Consider the following 14,576-nt stretch of genomic DNA (forward strand, 5'->3'; position numbering starts at 1 on the left):
AAATGAGAATAATAAATGATGACAATAGTATATAGGCTACATGGTGTTTATGGATTGGATTGGGTCGCTTTTGACCGATAACAATATCTTAATCATCAATTATATCTGGGTTGAATTATTAATTTATCAAATTCGAATAAAGTTAATCAGATTTATAATGAATTAGGTTGGATCGCGAGTCATAAATACAAAGTATTTTTTTTATTAAATTTAAATAGTAGAACATCTGATAAATCATGAAATTATATTTTAATATATCATTTAATATTTAAAATTCATTTATAAATACAATAAAATACTTAAATTTATTAAATTAACAACAAATCATCAATTAAAGTTCAATAACTAAATTATAATTATACATTAATAATAAAAATATATATACTATGTCAATAAAATAGATCCGGAGACTTTTCGGTTCAAAATATTAAATTTGTTGTGCAAATCAAACACAATTGGAGTTTAAATAAATTAGTTCGGGTTAAATGATAAATTGAATTAAAATATGGATTACATAAATTTAGGTGACAGATTTATGTACATGTGAATAATCCTAACTATAGGAGTACATCTTCAAATTCATTTAAACATTGAATATAAGTATTGTTCATTTTAAAATATAGTTTATTTTGCACGCGTAATTTGTAAAATGTTTTACAGAGCCAAACAATTAAACTAATTATGTGAGTGATTTTGTAAATAGTTATAATAAAAAGTTAAATATTATTAATGATCTAACGGTTGTGATTTAATAACATTGTAAAAATATTTTATACATAAAATATATATAAAATTAAATTATTTAAATTAATTGTTACTAATATATTTATTTTTTATATTCGAATAATTTACTTTAGTCAAATACTTTTGTTATTTTAAATTATAATTTTTATTGATATTAATTATGAATTGTACATTATTTTATTTATAATTGAAAATATAATATTAAAAGTATATATCTCTATTATTTTATGAGAAAATAAGTATATAGCATCGGTGTAAATCAATTTTATACCATAACAATTAAAAACAAATTTAGTGCACATTTATTTTAAAAAAGTGTCATATATTAAATATGTGTATTCCTTGTAAACTTTGATTCCTTATATCCTAAGAAAAAAGCATATCTCTATTAATATGGTGTGTATAGAAAATATATATATATATATAATATCTATTTTTATTCATTTCATTGATAATAAAAAAAAACTAATAATTTAAAATTTAATTCAACAATTTTATCTGCTGCCCGTCGATACGATATAACTCTCAAATATAACAAAAATCTTAGTCCAGTTAAATAGTCGTGGAACATAACTAAATCACTCATGTATGTTGTTTTTTCTCTATCTTTTACATAAATAAGTGATTTTACACTTTTTTTTTTTTTTGTGTTTTTTCGTTATCTCATCAATCAAATATAATGTTGTTTTGTTTTCTATTTCAATGTAGTTTTTATTTTAATCAGATGGAAATATTAACTTCAATCTAAATTAAATATATTTAATCAATTACTTCAACGTTGCATATCCGTGAATATGAGTATTTTAATCATTTTAATTTTGTTTTATTATGTATTTATTTTGTTTCATAACTATTTTTTCTTGGCTTTTTTTTATGCTCCCATCTTTTTAGAATTCAATGTATCATATTTTGATATAAAGAATATTTGTCATTTGAAAAAAAAATAAAGATTTATGTCAATTTAAAAAAAAATAAATTCCAAAAAGTTTTTATACCACCCATATTCAAATATCTTTAATAATCACTATAATAAATATATTCACCAAAAAATTCAAATATAACAAAATAATGGCTTAATCTTATATGGTGGTGCGTGCTTCGATCTTCGTCAAAATCTTAGGGGACAGCAACATTTGTTTCAAATCATGAAAAATATTTTTTTAGATTAACTTCAAAAAATATAATGATGTGAATTTTTGTTTTGGGATAGTTATTAAAAAAAGATTGATTAACAGTTTTAATATTCCTGAAAAAAAAAATGTAGTTATAGCAATTTTTAAAAACTAATATGAAACCTCATGGAAATCTAATTTTCACTATCTCCCTTAAAAATAACTTTATGACAATATTGCATGATATTTCGTTTTCAAGAATTTTGTACTCAATTTAAAATCTTAATTTTTAAGAATTTTTATGGTCAAAAGAACTTTTTTTAACATTGTAATAAGTATAAAATTTATAATGAAAAGTTTGTGCGAACCATGAGTTTTATAACATTGTAATAAGTATAAAATTTATAATGAAAATTTATGGTCAAAAGAATTTCCATGATTTTAAAAATGTATAAGCACCTTCGTTATATCATGATTTTTTGTTTGGTTTAAATCTTTAAAATATCACGACATAAATAGTGCTAATAAATATACTAACATATTATTTTCTCACATTAAAAATGAGATTTAAACTTAAATCCTTATGATATTTGAGCTGAAATTTTATCGATCAGACCAATCTATAAGTATGAAAATTAAAAATATTACTTATTTATGAATATCTAATAAAGTAAGTCAAAGGCTTGAAATAAATACCCTTAATCATCAGTTTAGAACCCTTCACAGAAATAGGAATTACTATAAGTAATTAAGGGTCTTTCCTACAGAGGTTTCTCTAAATTGACAAGTATGGGAATATACACCTCCATTACAACCAAAACAAAAACTTCTAATTATTACTTATTATGCATGTGTTGTAGCTAGCTAGCTACCTTTCCATGTAATTGTAGAATTTACATAGGATATGTGAACTTCTTCGTGCCAGTGATACACCTTCTACCTACTTTATCTTACAACCACATCAAACTAGGCTGCTTAAAAGGGATGGTTAGCAACTTGCATATTATTGACGGTGACATTCCTTTCTCATGCAGTTCCCACTAATGCCCAATATTTTAACTGAATCCTTTTCAAGGAACTCATAGTTGTACAGTGCTTATCCTTAGTAAGTGAATGATTACATTGTATGTAACTATGTATAATCTCCTCCACTGTTGCACACAATATCATTTCTCACTATTGGTTGATATTTTTGTGAACAAGCTATTGATTGATATTAATTCAAATTTGTTGATGTAGTCCTAGTATGGAACCTGTAATACATTTTTGTATCAGCTTTGATATTAAATTTGTAAGAAACATATTTATTATATAACGCACAGTATGAGGTGCTTATACAAATTGTGAGTGGCTGAGTCGTTTGTTTCACTGGCAGGAAGAACACACTTCTTCTGCGACAAGGGAAGAAGCAAATGGTCTAGAGTGTTGCATCAAATAGTATTTTACGAATCTTTTTGCCATGCCTTCATTTTTTTCACCTTTTGTATCTGCATGTCCAATTAGAGTTATTAAGACCCTCCTCTCATCTTGAGTTTTATGAACAAATTCATTTGTTAATTTTTTTTTACTGAAAAACAAAAACTTCTATGCCACAACCTTCTATATCTTCGGGTTTTTTAGTACTTAGATTAACTACAAATTTTTTTTCTTTTTCTTCCAATCTGATGCATTTTATTTACGATACTAATAGACTGTGTGATCCTAAATGTAAGTATTCTCCCAAAAGATGAAATGAATTCACTTAAGAAATGAAATCCGACCAAACTACAAAGAATTATCCGACCAAACTACAAAGAATTTATCCCGTGCATAGTTTGAGTATCATTCTAGTTGTACAAACAAATAAAAAATATTTAATATAGCGAAGAAAAAGGAATGGCGACAATATGACATTATCCTAGAAATAACTTATTTTCCTCATCGTCATTTGGGGAACAATAGAAGAATTGAAAATGGGGACAGAACAACTGTTAGCTGTTGATTCTACCATGAGATCCTTCTTAAAGCTACCAAAACAAAAACTGGGAAAAGAAGCCTTCCTGTCATTTTGTTCTTGTAATGACTATATGAGTAAGATCTACAAGGGCTTTCCTTGATTTTCTTACTTCTTCATCGTCACTCTCAGGTAAGGAATCAATTGCTTCTGCTGCAAGGTTAGCATGCTTCACCGCAAGCTCCTTTGTCTTTTGTAGACCTCGGCTCTTCCCAAGATACTCCAAAGCCTGCATATGCAAATACAGAAATATGTGATTGCGTAATGAGGTTGTATGATGTGGATTGTGTAGCAAGTAACAACATCTTAATTTGAACGACTAATCATATGGCTTTAGTTCAATGATAGTCATGTTACTGAACTTAGAAGTGTTCATGGTACAAATTAAAATTCAACATATGATAGATAGAGTTACATATGCGTACATACACATCTATATAGGTGTAGATATAATAAATGATAAAATCACCAATGGCAGATTCACTAATGGCGTATGTCTCAAAATAGTTATTGATTTTGTGAAGTGGCATAAGAAATTATATAAGACATGCAGCCAAGCAAAATGTATTAGCTTACAATATTAACATTGTCGGGGTTTTCAAATCCTTCTTCAACAATTTCTCGCAATTGAGGGAACTCCTCCATCGCAAACAATATTGGAGCTGTAATAATTCCCTGCAACATAAAAGCCAGCAAATAAATGAATTTAAAAATTCTTTAAATGACATCAATCCCAAAAAAGGGTTTTCAAATTTCAACATAGAGATTCCATATAAATGCAAAAAATAAATCAAAATGCTGTCAAAAACAAGGTCAAGAAAGAGAAGAATATATTCAACATTTATTTACAGCTATACAATGAAGATGTATCAAGTCATAAGAGTTAGCAATACTGCATTTTTTTCTTCTAATTATCTTTTCTCATTTTACTCAATAAGTTGGATTTTTTCGGAAGACTCCGGTTTGTGATAGAAATTTACTTTGTTGTAGATTTATACATTTTTTACTAAATCATGAAATTACAAAATATATCAAAATTTGGGTATAGATTTCAATAGAAGACCTCCGGGAATAGGAAACTGAAGAATTGTTGTTCTACTGGCAGAGAATATATCATGTTCTACAAACTTGAACACCAAGGATTCGCAGACTTTAACCAAAATATTTAAATTATAATTCAAAAATCAAAATCAAGACTAGATGAAATTTAGAATCAGATTAAATTATGAAATTACATGGCGGATGTCTGATAAAGAACCCTTTCCAAGGGAAGCTGATGTGCCTGTGAAATCAAGCACATCATCTATCAATTGAAATGCCAAACCCTGCAACACAAAGGAGAAAGAATTAAGTTACAGGACCCAGAAACATGTACAATACTCACAGATTGGTAGAAAGATATATAAATCATTTTGTCGCCAGATGTAATGGACAGTGGACACAACTAGAACACTTAGTTTAATTTCTTATCTTTATGAAAAAAATCTAACATAAATAATTTAACATGCTATTGTAATAGAAAAAAAACACTCGACACTTTAAATCCAAAAAATACAAACCAGATTTTTTCCATACTCAAAAGCAAACATTGCAACTTCAGCTGTTTGGCCTGCAAGGATGGCTATTGCTTTGCAACTATTTGATATTAACGATGCAGTCTTGTAGTATGTCTTTTCCATATAATATTCCATGCTGAAAATATAAACAATTGTTAGACATCAAACAAACAATAGGTGACATATCCCTATGTCTCTATGTTTCAACACATTCTCAAATCTAAGCAGACAATTATGTGTTTTTGCAAAGGAAAACCAAGGAATTTTATACAGAAACCTTAGTCATTGATAGTTAGTTATTATGTAAGATGAAGGTTAACTTCACAGAAAAAGAAAAAGTACATTTAATGTGAGTTAGCAGACTCGGAAGCATACCTACACCGTTGATCAGATGTTGTAGTCATTTGCATGGTCTCCCCCGTTACAAGATGCTCTACCACTTTTGCCAACAGAGATACAACCTACAGATATACAGTCCTTAGGCAGATTACAAGGTACATAACAATGTTCACCATCTTTACAGTCTTACATGCATATAAACGTATATCATCCGTTAACTGTACCTCTGTATTCTTTAAAGATGCCAAAGTAACACAAGCCCGAGAAAGCAAGAAATCTCCAGCCAATACTGCTAACTGCATCAAAAGTATATAACCAAAGAAAACCTCAAGCAAGCTACACCGACACAATATGACAGTAGACATGTAAAAAATATCGAACAATTATGGACAACTGGTAAATAATATGCAAGGAAAAGGAAAAAAACTTCATACACATACCTTATTGCCCATTACAAAATTTAATGAACCAATACCACGTCTTGTATCTGCATCATCTAATACATCATCGTGAAGAAGGCTTGCCACCTGCAACAAAATAATGCCTACATTATTTAGTAAGTAATAATGTGTAAAAATGTTTTTAAACAAGTGTAGAAAGAGGTGGTTAAAAATTATCATTGAGCATTTTCACAATAAATATTGACTTAAACGAGCAGCAAATCTTTCAGATTTGAAGGGCAAGAGCAACTATTCTAATAGAGAAAGGTCCATAAAATAGTTCATTGTCTATTAAAGGAAACAATGACAATATAATATTTAAATGCTTAGCTTCTGGATTCTGAAGGTAAAGCAATGAAAAGCTCAAAAACTCTCTTGAGACGATTATTTAAATTGAGCACAAAATTTCAATGTCGACTTGATTGATTAACCTAAGGAATTTACAAACCTATAGAATAAACAAATTCAATATCTGACTAAGAGTTCATTAAGTTCAGGTACAGTATTTCACCCATATTGAATCCTCTACATCCCTATGGCACAGAGCAGGAGATACAATGCGAGAGAGAGAGAGAGAGGGGGGGAGGGGGGAGCAAGGTGAAACTAGATGCAGAGAATGAGTAAGTAAAATGCAAAACAACATTGTAAAAATCTCTTCTCCTATTTTGTCTCTGAACTTTATTGTGTGAAGATATTAGCAATCATATCAGTAAATAAAGTACACATATAATACAATACCTAATTGAATGCCATACACAACAATTTAATTTATATGCACTCAAAGACAATATTATTAGCAGAATATCGAAAGCATTATCTGAAGGACTAACATGGATCATCTCTGTTATTTCAGCTATGCGTTGTTGTCTTGAACGTAGGTCAGTTGTCGTAGTACCTCCTAGTTCAAAAGGAGGAGGTGCATTGGTTATTGGTAGATTTAATGCTGTTGACATTAACAACAAAACCTGCAAAAACAACCATTCATTAACCTAACTCCCATCCGCAAGATATTAAGCTACACAAATCTTATGATACATGAGTAAACTCGTAAAATATGTACATTTTATTAACTAGTATCTATATGCAAAAGTCAACCCATGCAAAAGCAAACATTTCCGCAAAGCATACAACAAGATATTCATATCATTGTCTTACTGTAGGCCGAAATCTTTTTCCTTCTACCCCCATTTTGAAGAAGTACTCAGCAGCTGAGGCAAGCTTAGGAACCTGTACATAATACCAAATTTTCATGATGAATATCTGATTAATTTTCTATGCATCGCATAAAACAAGACCGTTACCATTTCCATGCATATATTAAAAGCTAGAAAGTTAACAAAGAACAGTCTCATACCTCAGCCACAACCATTTCTCGCAACTTGTTACCAATAAGTGATAGTTCATCAGCAACCAATGAAAATGGATCAAGTTCATCCTGAGAACAATACATGTTTCACAATCATAAAGAAGTTTGTAAGAATAAATAATCATAAAGAAGTTCATCTTGAGAACAATAAAATGACAAGGGGGAGATTTTCTACATTGAAATTTTTACTTAGTAAGAGATGCTACTACTCTAGGAGTTTACAGGTATAGAAAATCAAATACAATATAACGTTAAACATATTTAAATTAAAAAACCCTTTGAGAAACCAAGAAAGAACTCAAGAAAATTGACCTCAACTAGGGAGCTGCTGTGGTGATGAATTTGATATCTACTACTATACAATGCTGGCATGCCCTTTGAAAAAATTAATCTTCTCATAACCTGCATCACACAAGAATCATGTACAAGTAAAACCCAGTGTCACAACATTTTTAATGAAAGTTGAATATTTTATGGAAACAAAAGAAGAGTGCATAACTATAGGACAGAAGGAAGATAAAATATGACCTTGGAGTAACTAATAGGAAAAGAAACTAACAAAAAAGAAGCAAATCACAACCACATAAACTCCAAAGCTACCTAAGAGTCTTGTCAAGAAACCAATTACAGACAATAAATCGTGAACAACAATGTCTTTTCCCACAAGGTGGAATCTACTACATGGATCAATGATCAATCGTGTATATTTGGGGTCAAAAGATAGACTATTTCCATTTCAATTATAATATGCAATACAAACATAAATGCAAATAAGTAAATTAAATTAAAAAAAATGGTTTAGAGTACATCCACTGTCAATGTAAAACGGTTTTACACTGACATCCAAGGAAAAATCCTTTATTTTGAAATTAGTAATATGATAGAAGAATGGTAATTTCTCATTTTAGTGATATGACATAGAAGGATTTAAAGGACATACCACTTCTATGTGTTTGCACATTTCACAAATCACCAAAACAGGGTCATACTTCATACAAGTGTTGAAATCACACAGAAACAACACCAATAATCAAATTACAATCCATTGATTGGCAACAAGTCACTATACTATAACTTCACCGAAAGTAAATACTATAAGGCACTATAATGATGATTATATACAGAATTGAATTGACAAAACCAGCAACCATTCCATAAGTAAAATAAAAACATAGCAAACACTGAAAGGGGTACCTGTTCAGTAGAGTCTGTAGATGAGTGAGAGATCAGAAAGCGGTGGTTGTGATCTCTAATAGACAGAAACCATCGACATCCATTGAAGCTACCTCTGAGGTTTCTTGATATTCGAGAAAATAGCATCGTATTTGACGAAAGCGATTTTGGGAGAGAAGGGAAGATTTATTTCAAGCGGCGATGGATACGTGGAATTAGGAGTTGGGAGCAGTAAGAGAAGAGAAGCAGGAACAAAAACACGAACTCCTTTGATGCGAAAGCGATACTGGCACCATTTAAAAATGAGGTCTTGTTTAATGATGTATCTAATTGTAATAATAATAATAATGTAGTGACGATGCCAAAGCTCAACCATATATAATTTTTGTTTTCTAATTTTCTTGCCAAACAAACCAAATGTAATTAGGTTGTGAACTCAAGCCGAGTTGTGTACACTTTTGCCCGGCCCGACTCGACTCAACTCAATCGATTAATAACATGAATCCTTTTACGTCACATAAATGTATGAATTAATCATATTTAATATGAAGTTCTGCTACCAAGCACCAGTGGTCTAGTGGTAGAATAGTACCCTGCCACGGTACAGACCCGGGTTCGATTCCCGGCTGGTGCATTATTGGGAGCCGTGATGAAATGTTTGTGATGTGGGTACATCACTTTCTCTGAACCATCGGATGAACAATACACTTCTGAGCTCCCTTGTTTTTTTATCTTAGCAATCCATGCAAACTTTTTGTCATTAATTTGAGAGAAATATTACTTACAGAACTAGTTAAAAAAAATCTAAATGAAAACACAAAAAGTTAAAAAAATTAATTGTATATTTTAGCCTTAAAATAACAAGTTTGCAAAATACTACTTTTTGTCATTAATTTGAGAAAAATATTACTTACAGAACTAGTTAAAAAAAATCTAAATGAAAACACAAAAAGTTAAAAAAAATTAATTGTATATTTTAGCCTTAAAATAACAAGTTTGCAAAATACTACTTTTTGTCATTAATTTGAGAGAAATATTACTTACAGAACTAGTTAAAAAAAATCTAAATGAAAACACAAAAAGTTAAAAAAAACTAATTGTATATTTTAGCCTTAAAATAACAAGTTTGCAAAATACTATATTGACTATTTTAGACGCACGATACAACCAATGTAGAGTATCCATACACAAACAAGATCGAGGTAGGACTAAAAAGTTTTCATTTATTTATATCTAAGGACTAAAAGCTTGAGACTCTGTTTTGAAAGGAGCAAATAGAGTCTCAATTATTCTTTTACAAATTTAATGTTAAAGTTAAGAGACAAATCATCAATGCAAAGTATTTGCTCCACTCTTTTTTATCTAAGCCAAATTTGTTGTTTTATATAATTTTTTAATAATTTTTCTATTTTTAGATACATTTCTTCATAACAGGTTATTTATTTGTGTAAAGAAAAGTCCCATTGGACTTGTCCTTACAAACATTATTATTATAAATCAAGAATTCTTTAGAATGACTTTGGCTTTCTATATGTTACTTAAAATATGATCATCCACATCTTCGTTGATTAGTTTTTTTATATTGTAGTTTGATTTAATTCTTGAAAATCATTTTTGAATCAAATTCAGTTCCGAATTGGTTTGAAAGTGATTTATAAATATAAATTAATTTAATATTTTGACAAATTTAAAAGTTTTTAGATACATTTCTTCAAACCCTGCATAACAAATTATTTATTTGTGTAAAGAAGAGTCCCATTGGACTTGTCCTTACATGCATTATTACTATAAATCATGAGTTCTTTAGAATGACTTTGACTTTGACTTTCTATATGTTAGTTAAAATATGATCATCCACATATTCGTTGATTAGTTTTTATTTTATTTTTTATTATAGTTTGATTTAATTGTTGAAAACCACTTTTAAATCAAATTCAATTTTGAATTGGTTTGAAAGTGATTTATAAATATAAATTAATTTAATATTTTGAATAAATTTTTAATTAAAATCAGTTTCAAACTAATTATTCGAAAAAAGAATATTAAAATTCTTTCGACAAAAAAAATTCAATAGATTTTTTTTCAAAAAAAATTTTTAGAAAATGAATTTTAGACAAAAATTTTCGAGAAAAAATAGATGTAGAAATTTCATTTTGAAAAATTTTATAAGAAATTTTTTTTAATTAAAATAGTTTTTAAATTCCCTTACTCAAGGTGACAATGTTGACTTAATTTTATAAGCCAATTACAAGAAATACACAACTTCTGACCGGTCCAAATTAAGAAAGAATTTTGAACAAGACCAAATTATCTTTCTAAAGTTATTACGAAAGACATGATTAGGGAAAAAATCTATGTAAACAGAACTTTGCCTAAGAAAAATATATGTTATTGTTAACAAAACATTTCTATTTCCGTGGCTCAAATTAGTTCCGTTTGATACACAAACTTTCACGAGAAAGAAAAACAAATCTCGTGATAAGTCATAATCGAAGACCACAATTAACAGCTGAACAATTTTGATTATTATAAGCACAAAACCAACCCAACCCCTTATTTATACAGCCACAACACTCAACAACATAATTTTTATCATAGAATCAACAAACATCACTTTGGCAATTAAAGACTCATACATATATTAATTGAAAATGATCCCATTCTTCCATTACACCCTCCTCACTATTATTTTCCTTCTAACACTAAAATTTCTATTAACAAAAAGACTTAAAAACCTTCCACCAGGTCCATTAAGTATTCCCATAATTGGCAACATTCACCAACTAAAACACCCACTTCACCGCACTCTTCAAAACCTCTCACAAAAATACGGTCAAGTTTTTTCCCTACGGTTCGGTTCTCGTTTAGTCGTCGTCGTTTCATCACCTTCCGTCGTTCACGAATGTTTCACCAAAAACGACATCGTTTTAGCAAACCGTCCACCTCTTCTCGCAGCCAAACACATCGGCTACAATTTCACAACCGTCACGGTGGCTCCTTACGGCGATCACTGGCGCAACGTCCGCCGTATAATCTCCCTCGAGATTCTCTCAACACACCGTTTAAACTCCTTTTACGGAATCAGAAAAGGCGAAATCGCGAAACTCGTGCAAACCCTAGGTCGTGAATCTGTTAACGATTTCGCGAAAGTGGAACTGAAATCGAAGTTAACGGAGATGACATTTAACACGATAATGAGAATGATATCGGGAAAGAGGTATTATGGAGAGGATTGTGATGTGAGTGATGTGGAAGAAGCGAAGGGGTTTAGGGATTTGATTAAAGAGGTTATATCTGTGGGAGGATCGAGTAATCCTGGTGAATTTGTTGGGATTTTTAGGTGGTTAGATTTTGGTGATTATGAGAAGAGGTTGAAGAGGGTTGGTAGTAGATTTGATACGTTTTTGCAGGGACTTGTTGATGAACATCGTAGAAAGAAGAAAAACGGGAACACCATGATTGATCATTTATTGAAGTTGCAAGAATCACAGCCAGAGTATTATACGGATCAAATTATCAAAGGAATTGTTCTGGTAACTATTTAAATATTTTTTTTCGGGAAATAAAAACATATTTAAACTTTTTTTACTTTTATAATTTTAATTATTTTGTTTTTTCGCAAAGAAAACATTAAATAAAATATGTTTAAATTTTATTTTGACTTGACAGGTTATGCTACTAGGAGGAACAGAAACATCAGCTACAACATTAGAATGGGCAATGTCAGCGTTACTAAATCATCCAGAAATTTTGAACAAGGCAAGAGAGGAAATTGATACCAACATAGGACTAGACCGCTTAGTAGAAGAGTCTGATATTTCAAACCTTCCTTATCTTCAAAATATAATCAACGAGACATTTCGGTTGCATCCAGCGTTTGCATTGTTGGCACCCCATTTTTCATCAAAAGATTGCACCATAGGAGGTTATAATGTCCCACAGGGCACAATTTTGTTGGTTAATGCTTGGGCAATTCATAGAGATTCTAAGCTATGGAATGACCCTACACAATTTAAGCCAGAGAGATTTGAGAAAGAAGGAGAAACTGATAAGCTGATTCCATTTGGATTGGGAAGAAGGGCTTGTCCAGGAGCAAGCTTGGGGCAACGTACAGTAGGTTTAACTTTAGCATTATTTATCCAATGTTTTGAGTGGAAAAGAATAAGTGAGAAAGAAATTGATATGACGGAAGGAAAAGGGGCTACTACACCGAAACTAATTCCCTTAGAGGCCATGTGTAAAGCTCGTTCAAATGTCATCAACAAGCTTTTTCTAAAAGTCGATGAAAACATTAATGGAATAAATTAATAATCACTTTCGAGTGGTCTTATGAAGATCTATGTTTGATAAGATGAAGTTCTTTTTTCTTTTTACTTTTTATTTTACCTATACACAATTTGTGTTTAAATAAGCATGTTAGGTTGCAACTTGAGTGTAATCATGCATGTAGTGTAGTCATGCATAAGCCCTTGTATCGGGTTTCCTTGTTAGTGTTTAATCCTCCTCTTTTTATCTAAACTTTTGTATGTGTTTCCTTGTCGGTGTTTAATCCGCTTGTTAGTTTATCAATGTTAGGCATTATCAATAACTACAAATAAATCTTTAGTTCAGTCGAAAAACTAGGTTATCAAGTTAAATTAGTATAGCCAATGAGTAATTAATTAAACGTATATATTACAACTCCTACAAATTTTATATTAATAATAAATATGAAAACAATCAAAAATTAAATTTAAATATAAATTAATGAGTTTAATAATCATAAATCAATGATGTCAAAAATTATTCATGCACGTCTAATAAAAAAATTATCTCAAACTTCCCAACATAAGTATATATGAATTAAAAACTTTTATTTTATTTGAGGGTAGCATATCTATTTGAATAGAAAGACTCATACATGAGTAAAAGAAACTAAATATTTAAAGTGTAATGTTTCCTCCACTTGTATGATTGATCTAGTGAATATAGTCTATTTTGGTGTTTACACATTTTTTTATTCAATCGATTTAGCTAAATATTTTTATGTTGCATATGCCTTTTCTAATCAATACTAATTAAATCGTTCGAGGAGGGTTTTTCTTTTTAAAAGTACAATTATTTATGTTAATTTTTTTTATAGACAATTATTTACCTCAAACTAACAACAATAAGGCGTGTCATGTTAATAAACTTGTATAGTGTAATATCAAATTTGTCTCTATACTCCCTACATCTATAATTATAAGACCATTTAAAAAATTCAATATTCATTAATGATTTCTTTATAAAAAATACACTAATTAATTTATCATTATGAAATATAACTTCTTTTTCTTTCTTATAATATCAATAATTATAAGAGTAAATATATAAAAGTAACATAATTTTTAAATAAATTTATTACTACAATTACTTTTCTTCCCTTACAATTTGTTGGAGGATATTATAGTAAGACGGATGGAGTATATTTCATTACATGTGTACTTCATTTGCCAAACAATAAATACTAGATAGAATAATGCAAAACTATATAAGATAACTTTTTATACTCCACTGTGTTTGACGTTGGATGCACAAAAGAAATAATTTTACTTTGCACTTTGATATGTCTATACACTAAACAAAATAATATAATTTTACTATAAAACCTTTTATATATATATGAATGTAAACATTAATAAAAGAAATGAGGGAGAAAAAAGGATGAAACAGATAGAGTGAAATAGATAATAAAGCGAGAGAGAGAGAGAGAGGAGAAAGAGTGAGATAGATAGATAGAAATATAAGAGAGTGAGAAATATAGAGACAAAAGAAAAGAGAATCATGAAAGAAAAAATGGAGAAATAAGAGAGATTAAGAGAAATGATATAT

The 14,576-nt window shown here is 29.5% G+C and overlaps 2 protein-coding genes and 1 non-coding gene across 3 annotated transcripts; 2 read left to right on the forward strand and 1 right to left on the reverse strand.

Annotated features, from left to right (window-relative positions):
* Window positions 1-3,630: 3,630 nt before the first annotated feature.
* LOC101489348 (solanesyl diphosphate synthase 3, chloroplastic/mitochondrial-like) lies at window positions 3,631-9,051 on the reverse strand. Its single transcript, XM_004509040.4, has 12 exons — window positions 8,745-9,051; window positions 7,863-7,952; window positions 7,539-7,619; window positions 7,340-7,411; window positions 7,015-7,149; window positions 6,185-6,271; window positions 5,969-6,040; window positions 5,781-5,866; window positions 5,409-5,541; window positions 5,085-5,174; window positions 4,426-4,524; window positions 3,631-4,078 (listed from the first exon to the last, which is right to left on the reverse strand). The coding sequence occupies exons 1-12, from the start codon at window positions 8,868-8,870 to the stop codon at window positions 3,899-3,901; spliced, it is 1,251 nt and encodes a 416-aa protein (XP_004509097.1). The 5' UTR covers window positions 8,871-9,051; the 3' UTR covers window positions 3,631-3,898.
* A 235-nt stretch (window positions 9,052-9,286) lies between these two features.
* On the forward strand, window positions 9,287-9,357 carry TRNAG-GCC (transfer RNA glycine (anticodon GCC)). Its single transcript has one exon. It is a non-coding gene; the product is annotated as a tRNA-Gly (tRNA).
* A 1,932-nt stretch (window positions 9,358-11,289) lies between these two features.
* LOC101489020 (cytochrome P450 81E8-like) lies at window positions 11,290-13,257 on the forward strand. The gene is made up of 2 exons (XM_004509039.4): window positions 11,290-12,256; window positions 12,393-13,257. Exons 1-2 carry the CDS (start codon window positions 11,375-11,377, stop codon window positions 13,029-13,031), a joined length of 1,521 nt encoding a protein of 506 aa, XP_004509096.1. The 5' UTR covers window positions 11,290-11,374; the 3' UTR covers window positions 13,032-13,257.
* The last annotated feature ends 1,319 nt before the right edge of the window (window positions 13,258-14,576 follow it).

This window comes from Cicer arietinum, chromosome 7 (assembly GCF_000331145.2).
Source record: "Cicer arietinum cultivar CDC Frontier isolate Library 1 chromosome 7, Cicar.CDCFrontier_v2.0, whole genome shotgun sequence".
Lineage (NCBI taxonomy): Eukaryota > Viridiplantae > Streptophyta > Magnoliopsida > Fabales > Fabaceae > Cicer > Cicer arietinum.

What these genes read in the sequence shown, in the direction of transcription:
- LOC101489348 (XM_004509040.4), bottom strand. Translation starts at nt 8,870, where the DNA reads ATGCTATTTTCTCGAATATCAAGAAACCTCAGAGGTAGCTTCAATGGA. An exon ending in AAATAACAGAGATGATCCAT is followed by an intron (nt 6,272 to 7,014) that starts GTTAGTCCTTCA and finishes ATTTTGTTGCAG; the next exon opens with GTGGCAAGCCTTCTTCACGA. An exon ending in ACCCCGACAATGTTAATATT is followed by an intron (nt 4,079 to 4,425) that starts GTAAGCTAATAC and finishes TTGCATATGCAG; the next exon opens with GCTTTGGAGTATCTTGGGAA.
- LOC101489020 (XM_004509039.4), top strand. Translation starts at nt 11,375, where the DNA reads ATGATCCCATTCTTCCATTACACCCTCCTCACTATTATTTTCCTTCTA. An exon ending in TTATCAAAGGAATTGTTCTG is followed by an intron (nt 12,257 to 12,392) that starts GTAACTATTTAA and finishes TTGACTTGACAG; the next exon opens with GTTATGCTACTAGGAGGAAC.